Genomic DNA, 13,424 nt, shown 5'->3' with positions numbered 1-13,424 from the left:
GTTGGTGTAAAATTGTCCTTGGAATCTCGGAGAGCGAATGCCGCGAGTACATTCATCGAAGCAAGTTCTTCTTTCGAAAGTTACTTCTTCAGGAAGCTCTATACCAGGTATGTAAATATGAAACCGGAATTTGCCTATAGATGGCCCTAGCTGATAACGTAGTTATCACTAAACTGCGTCGTTGATGCCAAAAGTCTTTGTTGACATCTCACAAACATTTTCGACTCAGAACAATACAAGTTTCATACAACAGCATAGTTTGTAATAGCGTTGAACGTGTCATATTTTGTGCCTGGAAACTACGCTTTGCGGACAGCATTGATTTTCTGTTACCATTTGAAAAAAACTGCTGCAGAATCGCATCGAATGCTTGTCGAAACTTACGGTGAGCATGCTCTTGGTAAGTCACAGTGCTTTGAGTGGTTTAAAAAATTCAGAAGTGGCAATTTTGACGCGAGGAACGAAGAACGTGGAAGACCGCCGAAAAAGACCACCGAGCTGTTAAAACCTGGCGAAACCGTTAATACCGAGCGCTACCGACGACAAATGATCGATTTGAATCAAGCTTTGCGTGACAAACGACCAGAATATCAAAAAAGGCAACACAAAGCAATTTTGCTTCGTGATAATGCACCATCGCATACAGCAAAACCGGTCAAGGAAACGATCGAAGCGTTCAGTTGGGAAATATTTTCGCACGCGGCTTACTCATCAGATTACTATTGGCTTCATCCGATTACTATTTATTTGCATCGATGGGACACGCACTTTCTGACCAGCATTTCGCTTCTTACGAAAATGTACGAAAATGACTCGATGACTGGTTTGCCTCAAAAGAGCGGCAGTTTTTTTGGCGTGGCATCCACCAATTGCCAGACAGGTGGGAAAAATGTATAGCTAGCGATAGGCAATACTTCGAATAAAATATTTTTGATCATTTTCATACAATAAACGTGTATTTTCTATACAAAAATTCCGGTTTCATATTTACATACCTGGTATATCGAGCCGTGACTGGTCATAAGAAAATTGGAATAGGGCCACTCGTTCGAACGCAATTAAAGTTCCAACTCGGCTACCGTTGATTTATGGATCGTAAAGAAGATTCGTTACTCGTCCCAATAGTTCTCTTTGTTTTAAATAGAATTCGCTCTCAATGGCATGGCGGCGCGAGCTTCGCTCTCTGCCAGCGCGTTCCTTTCGTTTCTTTTGCCTTCGTAAAACTTTCGTTCTCGCGAGTTGCCTTCGACCTCCGCATGGTCATTGCCAAGTTCGTTACTCCTTCCGTCGCGAGTGCGTTATTTCGCATAGGAAAAGTGCACGCCGTTTCCAACCGTCGCACGCGTGACGAAACAATTGTAAATGATTATTGCCCGCGATAATATCAACCGGCGTCCTCTTTACGCTTACAATCGTGCGAGCTGGATCGCGCGTGCAGTCCGAGTGCACTCAGGGTTCGCGCGTGCATCTTTCGAGCAGGGGGCCACAAAGACGCCGCGGTTTTAATTACAATGCAATTTTCCTTGCGTCGCTCGCCCCCTTTGAAACGCCGTTAGGCTTCCACTCGAACACACGGAGCAATCACGCGCTCGTACGCGAGTATTGGTTGCGGCGGTCTCGTGGCGACGTAGCGTACCGCTACGTTTTGATCCGCGAAGATTAAAGGAACCCCGCCCTTTTCTCTCCCCTCTGTGTATCACGATACACCGACTCATCCCCCCGAGCCGCAACATAGCGTCTACCGCAAGTGCGCAAATATCCCGAAGACCCGCAACAACTATTCCCCACGATAGTCTCCTTCGGACCGTAGACATTTGTCTGGCTGCAGCGTCTAAGTGCCTGGAAATCGACTCAAAGTGGTAAATACTACAAAGCGGTATACAAGCGTGAAAATATTGCGATCTTAAGTAAACGGATATTTCATCATCGACAACGTATAGGCTTCGCAGATGTTACAAAACAAAAATTCGATTTCGAATTATTATCGTATTATTTTCTCATCGGGTCATCGCTTAGGAAACTACTTACATATATATCCACCTGCCATTAGTCGAGATGCCGTGTAAACCCCATTTGCGATCCAATTCTAGCTGATAAATTCCAGAAAACGCACGAGTCACTGGCGGAATAGATATTCAGCCTGGGGAGAGAGGACGCAAGAACTATAATGGATTATCGGTCGAGGGAGGTTGATCGGTAATCGAATATCAGTCGGGGTTAAAATCCATCAAATCCTCCTGCAGCATCCGTCGACGCGACAAGTTACTCTCGCTTTTCCATCTATCGATCTCACTCGATCGCGCGGCTGGTGAACTGCAATCTCATTGTTATCGCACGGTCACGACGTTCGTTGGGACGTTTCATCGCGCGTGCTTAACGTACTGTGCCTGTCTGTTAGGAGCGTGGCCCGAGCAGAGATCGTTCTCTGGAAACTTAGCTTTTTACGCGGATCGAAAGCCCGACGGTGGTTGGCTCTTCTAGCGGGAAAACGAGCCTACGAATGCCGAGTAATTTCTTTGTCGTCCTTTAGAAGCGACGTTCCCTGGATATAAATCAAGGAGACCTCTTAAGGGTGGCGTGATTCAGCGGAACGCTTTTGTCGTAGCCAAGTGGTCCTTCCTCTCTTGCTTTTCGCCCTGATACTTTATACCGAGTCGAGGAGGACGTTCGGAATCGAGTCCTCCGCGAAGACTGCAAACGACGCGTTCCACCGTTGTTCTTTCCTCCGAGCGATTTTCCATGCTCTGCCTATGATCAACGATCGACCATCTTTTCCTCTGGTTTTATTCCACTCTACGTGCACGCGGTGTTTGGTACACGCGGTACCCGATTACCAATGAATGATCGATGACGATGGAAAGTTCGACGCGGTAAAAGCGAGACGGCCAAAGTGGACAGCGTTGCGAGAACGAAACATTCGTAACGTTATTGTTTGGAGGCCGACGAAGCTCACTACTGTTAAGGCTGACGTTCCCATCCGTCATGATGTCGTCGGGCGTCCACGAGCCTTTCAACCCTCATAGAGGCGCCATCACCAGCGCGACGGAACCCCATGTGCGCGTGGTGCGAGCGTAATCGTGCACCAGGTGCCTCGCTAACGTCTCCTAACGAAGGACACAACCCCCATCGTGCTTTTCGTCCGTTTTCTCCCTTTCACCTGTCCCTCCCTGCCACTCCGCCCCTCCGTCCCTCCCTCCACTCTTTTTTTTTTCTTTCTTTTCCCAACAGGAGAGGCAAGACACTCGGAAAGACGGGCCTGCTTCTCTTAACAAGCATTGAGCAACTCTCTCTCGGTACTCGGGACGTAAAAGGGACTTTTTGCTTGTTAGATTGTTTGCTCTTGTCGAATGGGAGAGGGTAGAGGAGATTCGGTTTTTGCTGCGGAGTATAACACGGCGTTCGTCTTCTTTTAGAAAGAGCTGCACGTTGGAGCGGGTAACGTGCACTTTTTTGTCGGTCTTCCACAGTCGATCGGCTCGCAGAGATCGTCGAAGATCGTGAGATCCTTAGATGCTATCGCATCGTTGGATATGCAATGCCGCAAAAAAAAAAGAAAAAACACGATGAAAGAACTGCCCCCGAATAATATTTGTTCACGCTTGTACCGCTAACGACCCTCTTCTCGCGGTCCGTTAAAGTTCGTGATTCGGAGATTTGTTAGCAGCGTCCACTGCTCCCCCTTTTCTTTGTTCTCCGGTAAAAATCATAATGAGTGCGAGGAGACATCTTCGAGATGTAATATAAGACGGTAGCGGCGAAAGAAATACATTCTGAGAAATGGTAAGACGTGCCGAAGTTACTTTATAGATACCGAATAACACTTGAAAAGATCAGCGTCATACAGGCTGTAGTATCATAGAAACTTATTGAAACTTGCACGATAATTTCCCGTTTCTATCGTCCGTTGTCCTGAGATTTAATTTTTTTTTCTATTATCCTATGAGATTTCATCAATTATTCGTCAGCACTTATTCCTGTTAAATCAACGAGGCGGTTTTATTCCTGCCTCTACTTGCCGATATCGTCTATAAGCGGCATAAGTATCCACATGGATATCTCTGCAGATTTTACAAATCCTTTGGCCAAACAAGTGGCGAGGATCTGGCAGGTGCCATTTGCCATTGAAATCCTACTGCCATTAGAGACGTCCGATCTAAATCCCGCTGGCATTTGCGCACCGGATTGTCGTCTTATCCTCGTGTCTCTCTCCATCCGTCTTTCTCCATCGTACACGTTCCTCTCATTTTCTCCGGGACGCGCATTCTCTGCCTTCGTCCGCGTTACTCGCGTTCACCCTCGTGCATTTCGGTCTTGTTATTTCACTACTCGACCCTTCGCGCCGGCCGGTTACTCGCCAATGTAGAATTTCTCGTGGACCGTTTCTGGCAGCGAACGTTACCCTGTTAAGATCCACAAAGCAAACAGCGGGCCGGAGATAAGAGTGTCCTTCGGGAGCCCGCCAAGGATAACAGAGAGCTTTAAAAGGTTCGTGACGTCCTTGTCGGCACTTTCCGTGCGGACGTTCTTCAAATTCGATTCGCCGTTCGTTGTTCTCTCGCTAAACTAACGCGTGATGCAGTTTTTATTTTCAACCACTGTTACACGTTTTTCCCTCCTTTTCTTCGTAGAATATAAAACACTAAAATTGGGACCAAAGTAGGGGAAATTTTCACGACAGCCTACGGCACGAAAGACGCCATTGACAGACGAACGGATGATTTCAGACTTGTTCGTTCAATTTCCATAATGTAGCTGTTCATTCAATTTCCAGAACGAACGGTGGGTCGCTTTCTGGCGTCCGTCGACTGGCGCCCCATTAACAATGCTGCTTTTCAATTCGGCTTCTTATTACGTATTCAATTAATCCGTAGATCTTATGCATCGCGGATACGTCCTGCACCACGTTTCTCCAGACGTCCGCGAGACAAACGTACAAGGGTCGAGTTAGCAAAATAACGGAAATAATTTAAAACTTTATCAACGCTGAGTATACCGGATTTCCTCGGTCCAAACGGAGCTGCATTAAAGGGATTAGTTGCTGAAGAAATATTGCACAGACTCGGTGGGCGTTGTACTCTTTCGCAGTCCAAGAAGAAAATGCTGAAAGCGACACAATCGATAACGCTGAAATTCTCTTACAAGGGTGTAACGTGCGCGATCATCTCCCTGATCTGTTACTCGCGTGATTCTCCATCGTCGAATGATAAGATTAACCGTGGAATCCGATAAATCATCGTCGTCTGCCTCTAAATATATTAACGGATAAATCTCATATTTACTCCATGGCGAATCTAGGTTTCTTAGTTGACACGAATACCGTTTTCTCGTCTCTGTGAACGTCAAAGGCGATTGCACGATCCGCGTGCAATCCGGCAGCCTAGATACTGTTGTTTTTCGCGGTGGTTCAGCCGGTCTTGGGCTGCTTCGTTCCTCATTTTCGTAGATGCAGCGATGCGAGAGAGCTGACTGTGTCCCGCGATGATTATTCGAAGTGATCAGGGAGAGGGGAGGGGCCTGCAATGCATAGGGCAAACTCGAGCGTAAGAGATTGCTCTCTGCTCCGCTTTTCTATCTTCGACCGTTATCCTTGAGTTTTCCCTTTGTCTGGCTCTTTGGCCGTGACGCGACGGCTCCTTTAACGCCCTCGTGTCAGTTAGTCGATCAACGGAATCTAGCGGTTCTACGCACGCCTTTCAAAAGCCCTTAGCGCCGCCGATATTAAAAGAGACGCGTCCCTTATCCCGTTCCCGCCGACCCTCTTCTATCTCCACCTATCCCACGGAATAAAAAAATCATCCTTGTGGAGGATCGAGCGGAAGTCTGCGCGCGATAGTTTTCGTGGCTACGAACAGGCAAGTCGCGAGGAATTAATAATTCAGGCCGATCTGTCTCTCTTACAAAAACTCCGTTATTGAAAAATAGACAGTTCGTAGATTATCGCGGGAACAATGAAACGCCCGTGATACAAAAATCGCAGCGGTGATCTAAAGGCTTGTACACACTGGCATACTATCGCCGGCAACGTTGTATGCCGACAGTCGGTTGCCTGTACAGATCTGATCATTACACGCTTAGAAATCGGCCGATTTCAGTCGATCGACGTCTGAGGCGCCGAGGTTCGCGTCCACGTCGGTTTTGCTTGAAACGTGAATTCACCTGCCGTAGCTGCTGATCTCGCTTTCACGCGTGTAATGGTTGCAAGAATCGAAGAAAAAGAGAGAGTCTGCGATCTTGGTGACTTCAACAAATTGCCGAGACAACTTAACGACAGTTGGGATGCAGCGTTGCCAGCGATCGCGTCCCAGTCTGTATAGGCCTCGACGGTATAGTCTAGCCCGGAATATTAACTCCTTCACCGTAACAAACCACTTTATTCCGAAACAAAACACGCGACAGAATGAAGGAAGACATCCTCGTTCGTTCGACCAACCGACCGTCTCTAATTTGATCGCTGTACACGGCGAGGGAGGGGATGATGGCATTGAGACAGGTCAGTCCGCTGTGAAAATCGGATATATACCGGCCCCGTTAACCCATCCGCCAGGGGGAAATCCAGTTATGATTCCGTGTGAGTGGAGCCGTTTTGTTGTTTTTAGCTGGCGGTTAGCTACGAATCGCGCTCGACGATCTCTCGGTCGGTGGTCGCTCGCTCGCGAAATCGATTAGTTACGCGAAACAATAAGCGGACGATAAATTAGGTTTACGAACAATCGGGGATATAACCGTTTCGTCGTGAAATGGTTTCGCAGATTCGATTGATTTTCCTACTGAACGTGGAACCGTGTATTACAAGAATATAATTTTAAACGTGATCTTTTGTTTTCTTGGTGTCCTTTGCCACTCGAAGAAGAATAACAGAGCTGCGCGTACTGGCAGCTAATGAAACGGCCAAGTCGTTTTTTTCTTTGTAATATTTATCGCGCGGTGGCAGCGGTTTGCGAGCTCGATAACCACAATCGAGTTTGTTACCTGCCTTTATTTCGTGTTTGGACGTGGAACTTTGTTTCGGGCACGTTTGCACGTTAACCAAGGGTACCATGGCGAGACCATACGACCATCTACATCGTGCCAACTCCTTCCACCGCTTCTCCTAGTTCTCTCAACCTCCTTTTCGTCCCGTCTTTCTCGCTTCATCCCTCTGCCCGCAAATTCCGTCTCCCTTCTCCGACAAGCTCCTACATCCATCCCCCCGTGCCACTGTTGGTGGTTCCGGGGAAAATATTAGCCGCGGGCTTCGTAGCGTTAAAGGGGGACGGTTAAATTAATAATTCGCAAATTGCCAAGAGAAATGCCGCTCGTACCTCAGGACCGGCATCCCCCTCCACGTCTCGTTGCTCCTTTTCGCTGCAGTTTGCGGCGTTTCGACTCGGCTGCGAGGGTGGAACCAACGACGCAGGCCAGTCCGTCGACTCGAAACCACCGCTATTTTCGACAACCATCGTCGGTTAAACGACTAATTAGCCTCGCGAGGTCACGGTAAGAAGGTTCGTCGGTATTCTCGAGAACGTTCAAGCATCGACTTCGTTAGCCTTTCTTGCGTCGCAAGACTCTCGCTTTTTCGTGTCCTCCAAGAGAATTTCTTGGAAACCGTCTCTCGTTCTGCTTGAGATTAATTATGCTCACGGTTCACTCGTTATTACGATCGGGGACACGATTTCTCTTTTGTCGGGGGGACGATTATCAACCGTGGCGTTGAACACTGTGATCAACCGAGTTTTTTCTCCATGGGCACCGCGTTTCCGATGTCGAGAGATAAATTCCGGTGCAGCACGTGGAATGTACCGACGCGACTCGACGAAGAGAAAAAAAAGGAAAGGGGCGAAACAGCAGGGAATCGCTTACCGATTTCGCCTAGCGCCGCTAATAATACTAATCGGTCGACCGTCTGCGCGAAGGTGGTCGTTTCCTCCGCGGACACCCCGTGTATATAGCGCGACTGCCTGAATAATTTCACCGGTAACCGTAATTACGGGGCCCCGTTCGCAGACACGGCACGGGCCCGCGTCCAACTCCGTCGTTCTGTAACGAAACTTATTATTGCCAACGCAAACAACGTTATTATCGTCTTCCGGAATGGAACTTTCAAAAATTCTATTAATATTTATGCACGCAGTAGATAGTTACGAGGCACGAAGAAAGTCGCCTCGCGTTTCACCAGTATCAATGTCGTTATACGCTGGAAGATTCCACGAAAGGTGCTCGAGTTTCATCTTAACGTTGCTCTCGTGAATCGTTTTATAATCGTAACATGATTGATAGCGAGAGAAGGATGATACGTAATTATCGGCCCCCTCGTTAATAATATCGAACCGTGATCCGCGCGCAAAGAAGCTTACATTGTTGGGTTATTAAAGATGCAGCGTTAAAGACGGTATAAACTCGCGAAGTTTGGCGGATCCATTAATTTTCGAAAGATTGCTACGGAGACGAGATAAATAATCGGCGAGGGGAAATGCAGAAGATACATCGGCGAGACGCGCGCCGGGTCTATCTATCCTCCGGGTAGTTGGAAAGGCTGAAAAGACTTTCTAGCCGATTCGATGCAATATCCGTCGCGTAGCCGGATAGGATGGCGACGCTTGGAATACGTTCGGAGGACTATCGCTCTCGGCGCGTGTACTTTAGAAAACACGGTAGCCTTCTTTTATTTCTGGCGAGCTGAGCGGGCGCGGACGATCGAGCACGTGTACACGGGAAATTGAAGGATGAAGATAAATGAGAGTTCTGCCGCGACGGACTATCAATATTGCGCGTATCGTGCATTCGGGGACACGTTGTCTACGTAGCGAGTCGGCTGAAGCATCGAATCCAGCGCGGAACGATCGACCGCGTCATTCTTATTTGCAACCGAGACTTCCGGTCTGTTGTTTCTCCGCCGCGTCGTTTTCACCTCGTCCGTCGAGTCGACGTACTCCGCTTGGCGCGTATTTCGATTAAGATCGAAGATTAATTTTCTGGTGTCGAGAGCGAATTATTCCGGTCTCTTTGAATATAATTGGAAGAAAATGGCCGGTGAATGACGCAGCTTCTAGACTCCCTCCGCTCTGGACAACCTTTCTCTTTAATTATATTTAATAATGGCAGCTGTGTTCAGTCGGGAAAAGTCGATCGCGCCCCTCCACCCTCCCCTAGTATTCAGGCCAGCTTGACGCAAGTTTCGAAAAGCGATCGATCTCTTTGATCGATAAGCTCGGCGACCGTGAACGAATCTTGGAAAATCTGCGGTGATTTGGTTGGTCGCGACCAGTAAATTCTGACAATCTCTTTCGAGAGATAGTTCGAGGATGAGGGAAGGGATTGCGGGCTAAAGATCCAGACACGCTTTAACGAGCCGTGTACGAGGTAACGAGACTGAATGCAGGCTTCGCAACCCTTTCTTTCGTCGGTGCGGAGCAAAGGAAGATTGCGATTTCGTGTGCTTCGGGCGCCTTTTCAACATGTTAATTGTATATTTGAGGTAAGGTGATAAACAAGGCTGTGGCTCGGTAGCTCGCTGCCGTTGGAGTCTTCATTACAGCTGGTAATATATAACCGAGGCCCCTGAGGGGGCACTCTCGATGTTCTAGAAGAAGTTATGAACTCCGATATACCCGGTGACCCGGCAACGATTACTTGTCAAACGTTGCTCTCTCGACCGAGCTCGATCAGCGAAATTCGATTTCAGGTCAAAAGATTAGCCATCGAGGCAGCTCGAAAGCACCGATTACCGGAGGAATAATCGACGGCTAGGCATATTTCCCATAATGTCTTCCACTTTTCTTCCCTCTTGTTCTCGACTTGGTCTCGAGTCATTCGCACGTTAATTCGAATTTTAATTCGCGATATTGGAGCGACGAGCGCAATTGTCCCCTGCGGAGAAGGGAAGCCGGCAGGGCGCAATCTCGTCGAAAGCGGATTGCTGCGAGTTCGTCGAATCGTCTAATCGCGATCTCGCATCTGCCGGTGCCACTGCCTCGCAGCGTACTCTGGATAAGGGCTCGAGCAGCGAAGAGAAAAAAAGTGAAAAAGACGAGAGAAACCCGCGTGATCACGGTTGTATCGTGAAAGCAGCTCTCTCGCAACGTGCACACATACAAGCGCAATCGATTGGCCTTCGGGTCCGGAGGTGCGAACCGGTTCCTCGAGCGCGACTCGATTTTCGACGTGGAATTCGGAGCCGAGCGAAGGAGACCGGCTTCCTGCAACCCTCTTCAGACGTTTCGGACCAGGGGTTCGCTCGGACCGCTTTTCTCGGGGCCGAGCGAAAGAACCGCAGAAAGAAGTAGAAGAGGAAGAAGAAGCAGCGGCGCTTTATCCGCGAAACAGAGGTAGACAGAGACGCGAGGACACGCCCCCTCGGTGTCAGATTTTATTTATCGCGCCGTGGTTTTTTGTTTCACGGTAAATACTCCGGGCATTTAGGAGTAAGACGTTCCCCGATTTATGGTCTCCGGCCTGCCCCGAGTCCTTCTTCTTATTCCTTTGCTTCGTCGAGCGCCCTTGAATCGTTCTCTCCTCCCGACTCGAAGCGTAGTCCTTCTGGATCTTCCTGCCGTTTTCGGCCTTCCGCGTCGCGACTCCTCTTTCGTCCTACGTTCATTCAGAGTCAGAGTAACGTTCATTTCTCGGCTCCTTCGTTTCAGATAAACATGGAAGCTGTCACGTCGACCGATTACGATTCGTCCAATCTCAGCAGAAATTTTAATCAGGTGGGCTTCAACACTTACAACTACTCGCAGTTCGAGGAGAAATATAAGCCGCGGCAAGTGTTCAAGTACGGCGACGAGTATCTGGAGTACGGTCGCAACTCGGTCAGACTGGGGCTGAACGAGAGGTTCGCGAGATTATCGTCGAGGCATCAAGACGGTGTCGGGAAAATCGATCAGAGGTACTTGCGGAGTCACTCGCAGCCCGAGAGGCAGCATCATTCGACCCACGAGACACGATCCAAGTCGCAAGATTCGCGAGAATTAACTTTCTATCAGATCGATCCGCCCGTCAGAGCGGAGAACGTTCAACATCATTCGAAGGCTCATCGTTCCGCGGTGGAGAAGGGCCAGGGCAAAAAAGAACTGACCTTCTACGAGATCGATGGGCCCGCGACGCAAGAAAAGGCGAAAGACGGCAAGTTTGAGAGCTGCAAGGACAGAAGCGACAAACGGGACAAGTCGCACACCGTCCAGGAAAAAGCGATCCCTCCGAAGCACGCGAAGCAGGGCCATCAGGAACAGAAGACGAGCGCGCCGCCGAACTATCAGCTGAATAGATCGCAGTCTGACCTAACGGAATGTCAACTGCCAAATTATTACAGGCATCAGAACAATCCTTACATCGATCCACCCAAGTACAGGCAATTCGACAGACCGCCCAAGTATCAGGAGACGCCACCGAGGTCCGAACCGCCTCCGAAGTACTCGGAAGTGGCTAGACGTCAGGACGATTACAAACGCGTGCAGGTGAGTCCGATTCTCGTACGTATAATTGCGTTCCTCTCATGTTGCCAAGAATCATTTTCCTGTTCCCTGGATTCCTACGTTCCCAGTTTCCTGCGGGAATTAAGTTTTCACGAATTCAGAACAATTAGCGGTAACGCGTAATGTTGTCAATTGGACAGGAGGACAGGAGCAAACGACAAGGTGGAGGAGTAGGAGTAGGAGGAGGAGGAGGAGGAGGAGGAGGAGGAATAGGAGGAGGGAGTATAGGTACCGGTACCGGTGGTGGCGTTGGCGGTGGCGGCAGCGGCGGTGGTGGTAACTCCAGCAGGGGAACCGGCGGCACTCATGGCGCCGAGACGCCCTCTAATCTGGCCAGTATCACGCCAACCGCGCGAGAAGCAACACGCGGTCCTTCGTCGCGGTCGCGACTCCCGTACAAGTCGTGCGACACGCGTTGCCCGAACAACAATAACAATAATAACTCGAGCAAGGAGGAGACGCACGAGGATGGTACCGAGGACTGCGAAGTGATATCGTCGTCGAGGTGTCACGCGGACTCGTCCAAATCGTTCCACCATCATCAAAATCGGTCTTGCGTAATCGGTGTGGGAACCGGTGGTGGTTGTGGTACCGTTTCTGGTAATGTTTGCCACGGTGGTTCCGGTGTGCCGTGCGATTCGTCGACGTGCGACCGATACAAGGGTGCCGTGGATTCTTTGCTGAAGGCTAGTGAGGCGGTGCAAGGACGTTTGTGCGATAGATCGATGTTGAAGATCGAGAAACCGTCGACGAAGGCAATTCTTCACGGTATCGAGGGCATCGGAAAGTGCGGGGATAGAATGAAATCGGCGCAAGAACTCGGTTACGGGAAGCACGAGACCGGCAAGTCTAAGAGTCACGATGTCGGTCACGGGTTCAAGGTCGAGAACATTAAGTACTACGGCGAGTTAAAGGGTTACGATTTCAAATCGTACGGGACTATCGATAAACCGACGGTTGTTTCTGCCCACGAGAAATCGCATTTGCACGGGCCGGAGAAGAACGGTCACGAGAAGTGTCACTCGAAAACGTCGTCCTCGTCCGCGATGCAGAGTTACGGCCTGTCCAAGGTCGCCGGTGAACGTCCAGCGGAGAAGAGCGTGTACGCCGATCACTATTATCACCGATCGTCGCACTCGAAGCCGCAAAGCGCGTATCAAGTGTACCAGGAGACCAAGTACTCGTACAACGTGAGCGGGGTACCAGGGACGCCGGCGCAGGCCAGCGCAGCCGCAGCTTTCTTCGCAAGGTCAGTTACTCAATCAACTATACTACTCGCGATCACGCGCGTCCACCTGTTTCCGCTAAAGATTTACGACTCTGCCGTTCATTCTTCTCTGGTCATTGTTCCTTCTGGCTATCTGTAATTGTCCGCTGCCTGACTACCGTTTGTTTACGCGACGCCTCCTTCGGCTGGACGTTCGTTCGGTCGGCGAACAGAACGTATCGCTCAACGTAAGCTATTCGTCCATTCGGTCCTCTTGTATTCCGAAATCGTAGCTTTCTGACCTAACGCGTATTGTTTTTTATTTGTTTCGTTTTTTCTCACTAACCAGAGTCTAGCAGATTTTTTGATTTTCGCGAGCGCCGTTCTTAATACGTTGGCACGGAAACAGACCATCGAGTTCTGAAAACAAAGCGAACTGGAGCCAATTAAACATTGAAGGGCTCGATTCTCTCTGTTCTCGTGTGCGTGACGCGAAGGTCTGAAAGGAAGAAGGAGCTGCGTTCTCGCGAACAATCGCGGATTCACAGGGTACAGGATCTCAAAGGTAGCGGTTGCGAGCTGCGCAGAGGGTTGCTGCAGATTTTCTCGAGACGCCTGGACCTTTGATCTCTGGGGCACGCGTCTTCGACAAACGATGCTGGAACGAAAAGCGTGCAGCTGGGAGCTCGCGTGAGAGCGTTCGGTCGAGCATAAATCGCATGTGGTTTACGCGGCGGGATAAATCTCTTCTCGGGGGTACGGGT

The 13,424-nt window shown here is 49.6% G+C and overlaps 1 protein-coding gene across 4 annotated transcripts in view; it reads left to right on the top strand.

The window, feature by feature from the left end:
• Positions 1 to 13,424, top strand: part of LOC138181622 (kinesin-like protein KIF26A) — a 260,347-nt gene that overhangs the window by 80,195 nt on the left and 166,728 nt on the right. For all 4 annotated transcript variants that reach the window (XR_011173549.1, XM_069116612.1, XM_069116614.1 and 1 more), the window contains exons 4-5: positions 10,623 to 11,435; positions 11,594 to 12,702. Coding sequence is in view for 3 of the 4 variants with exons in the window: in XM_069116612.1 (XP_068972713.1) it covers positions 10,623 to 11,435; positions 11,594 to 12,702 (1,922 nt within the window). In the remaining variant the exon portion in view is untranslated. The remainder of the gene's footprint in view (positions 1 to 10,622; positions 11,436 to 11,593; positions 12,703 to 13,424) is intronic.

This window comes from Bombus flavifrons, chromosome 7 (genome assembly GCF_040668555.2).
Source record: "Bombus flavifrons isolate JBK064 chromosome 7, iyBomFlav1_principal, whole genome shotgun sequence".
Classification (NCBI taxonomy): Eukaryota; Metazoa; Arthropoda; class Insecta; order Hymenoptera; family Apidae; genus Bombus; species Bombus flavifrons.
Note: the sequence above shows the minus strand (reverse complement) of the source record. Positions and strands in the feature narration are given on the sequence as shown.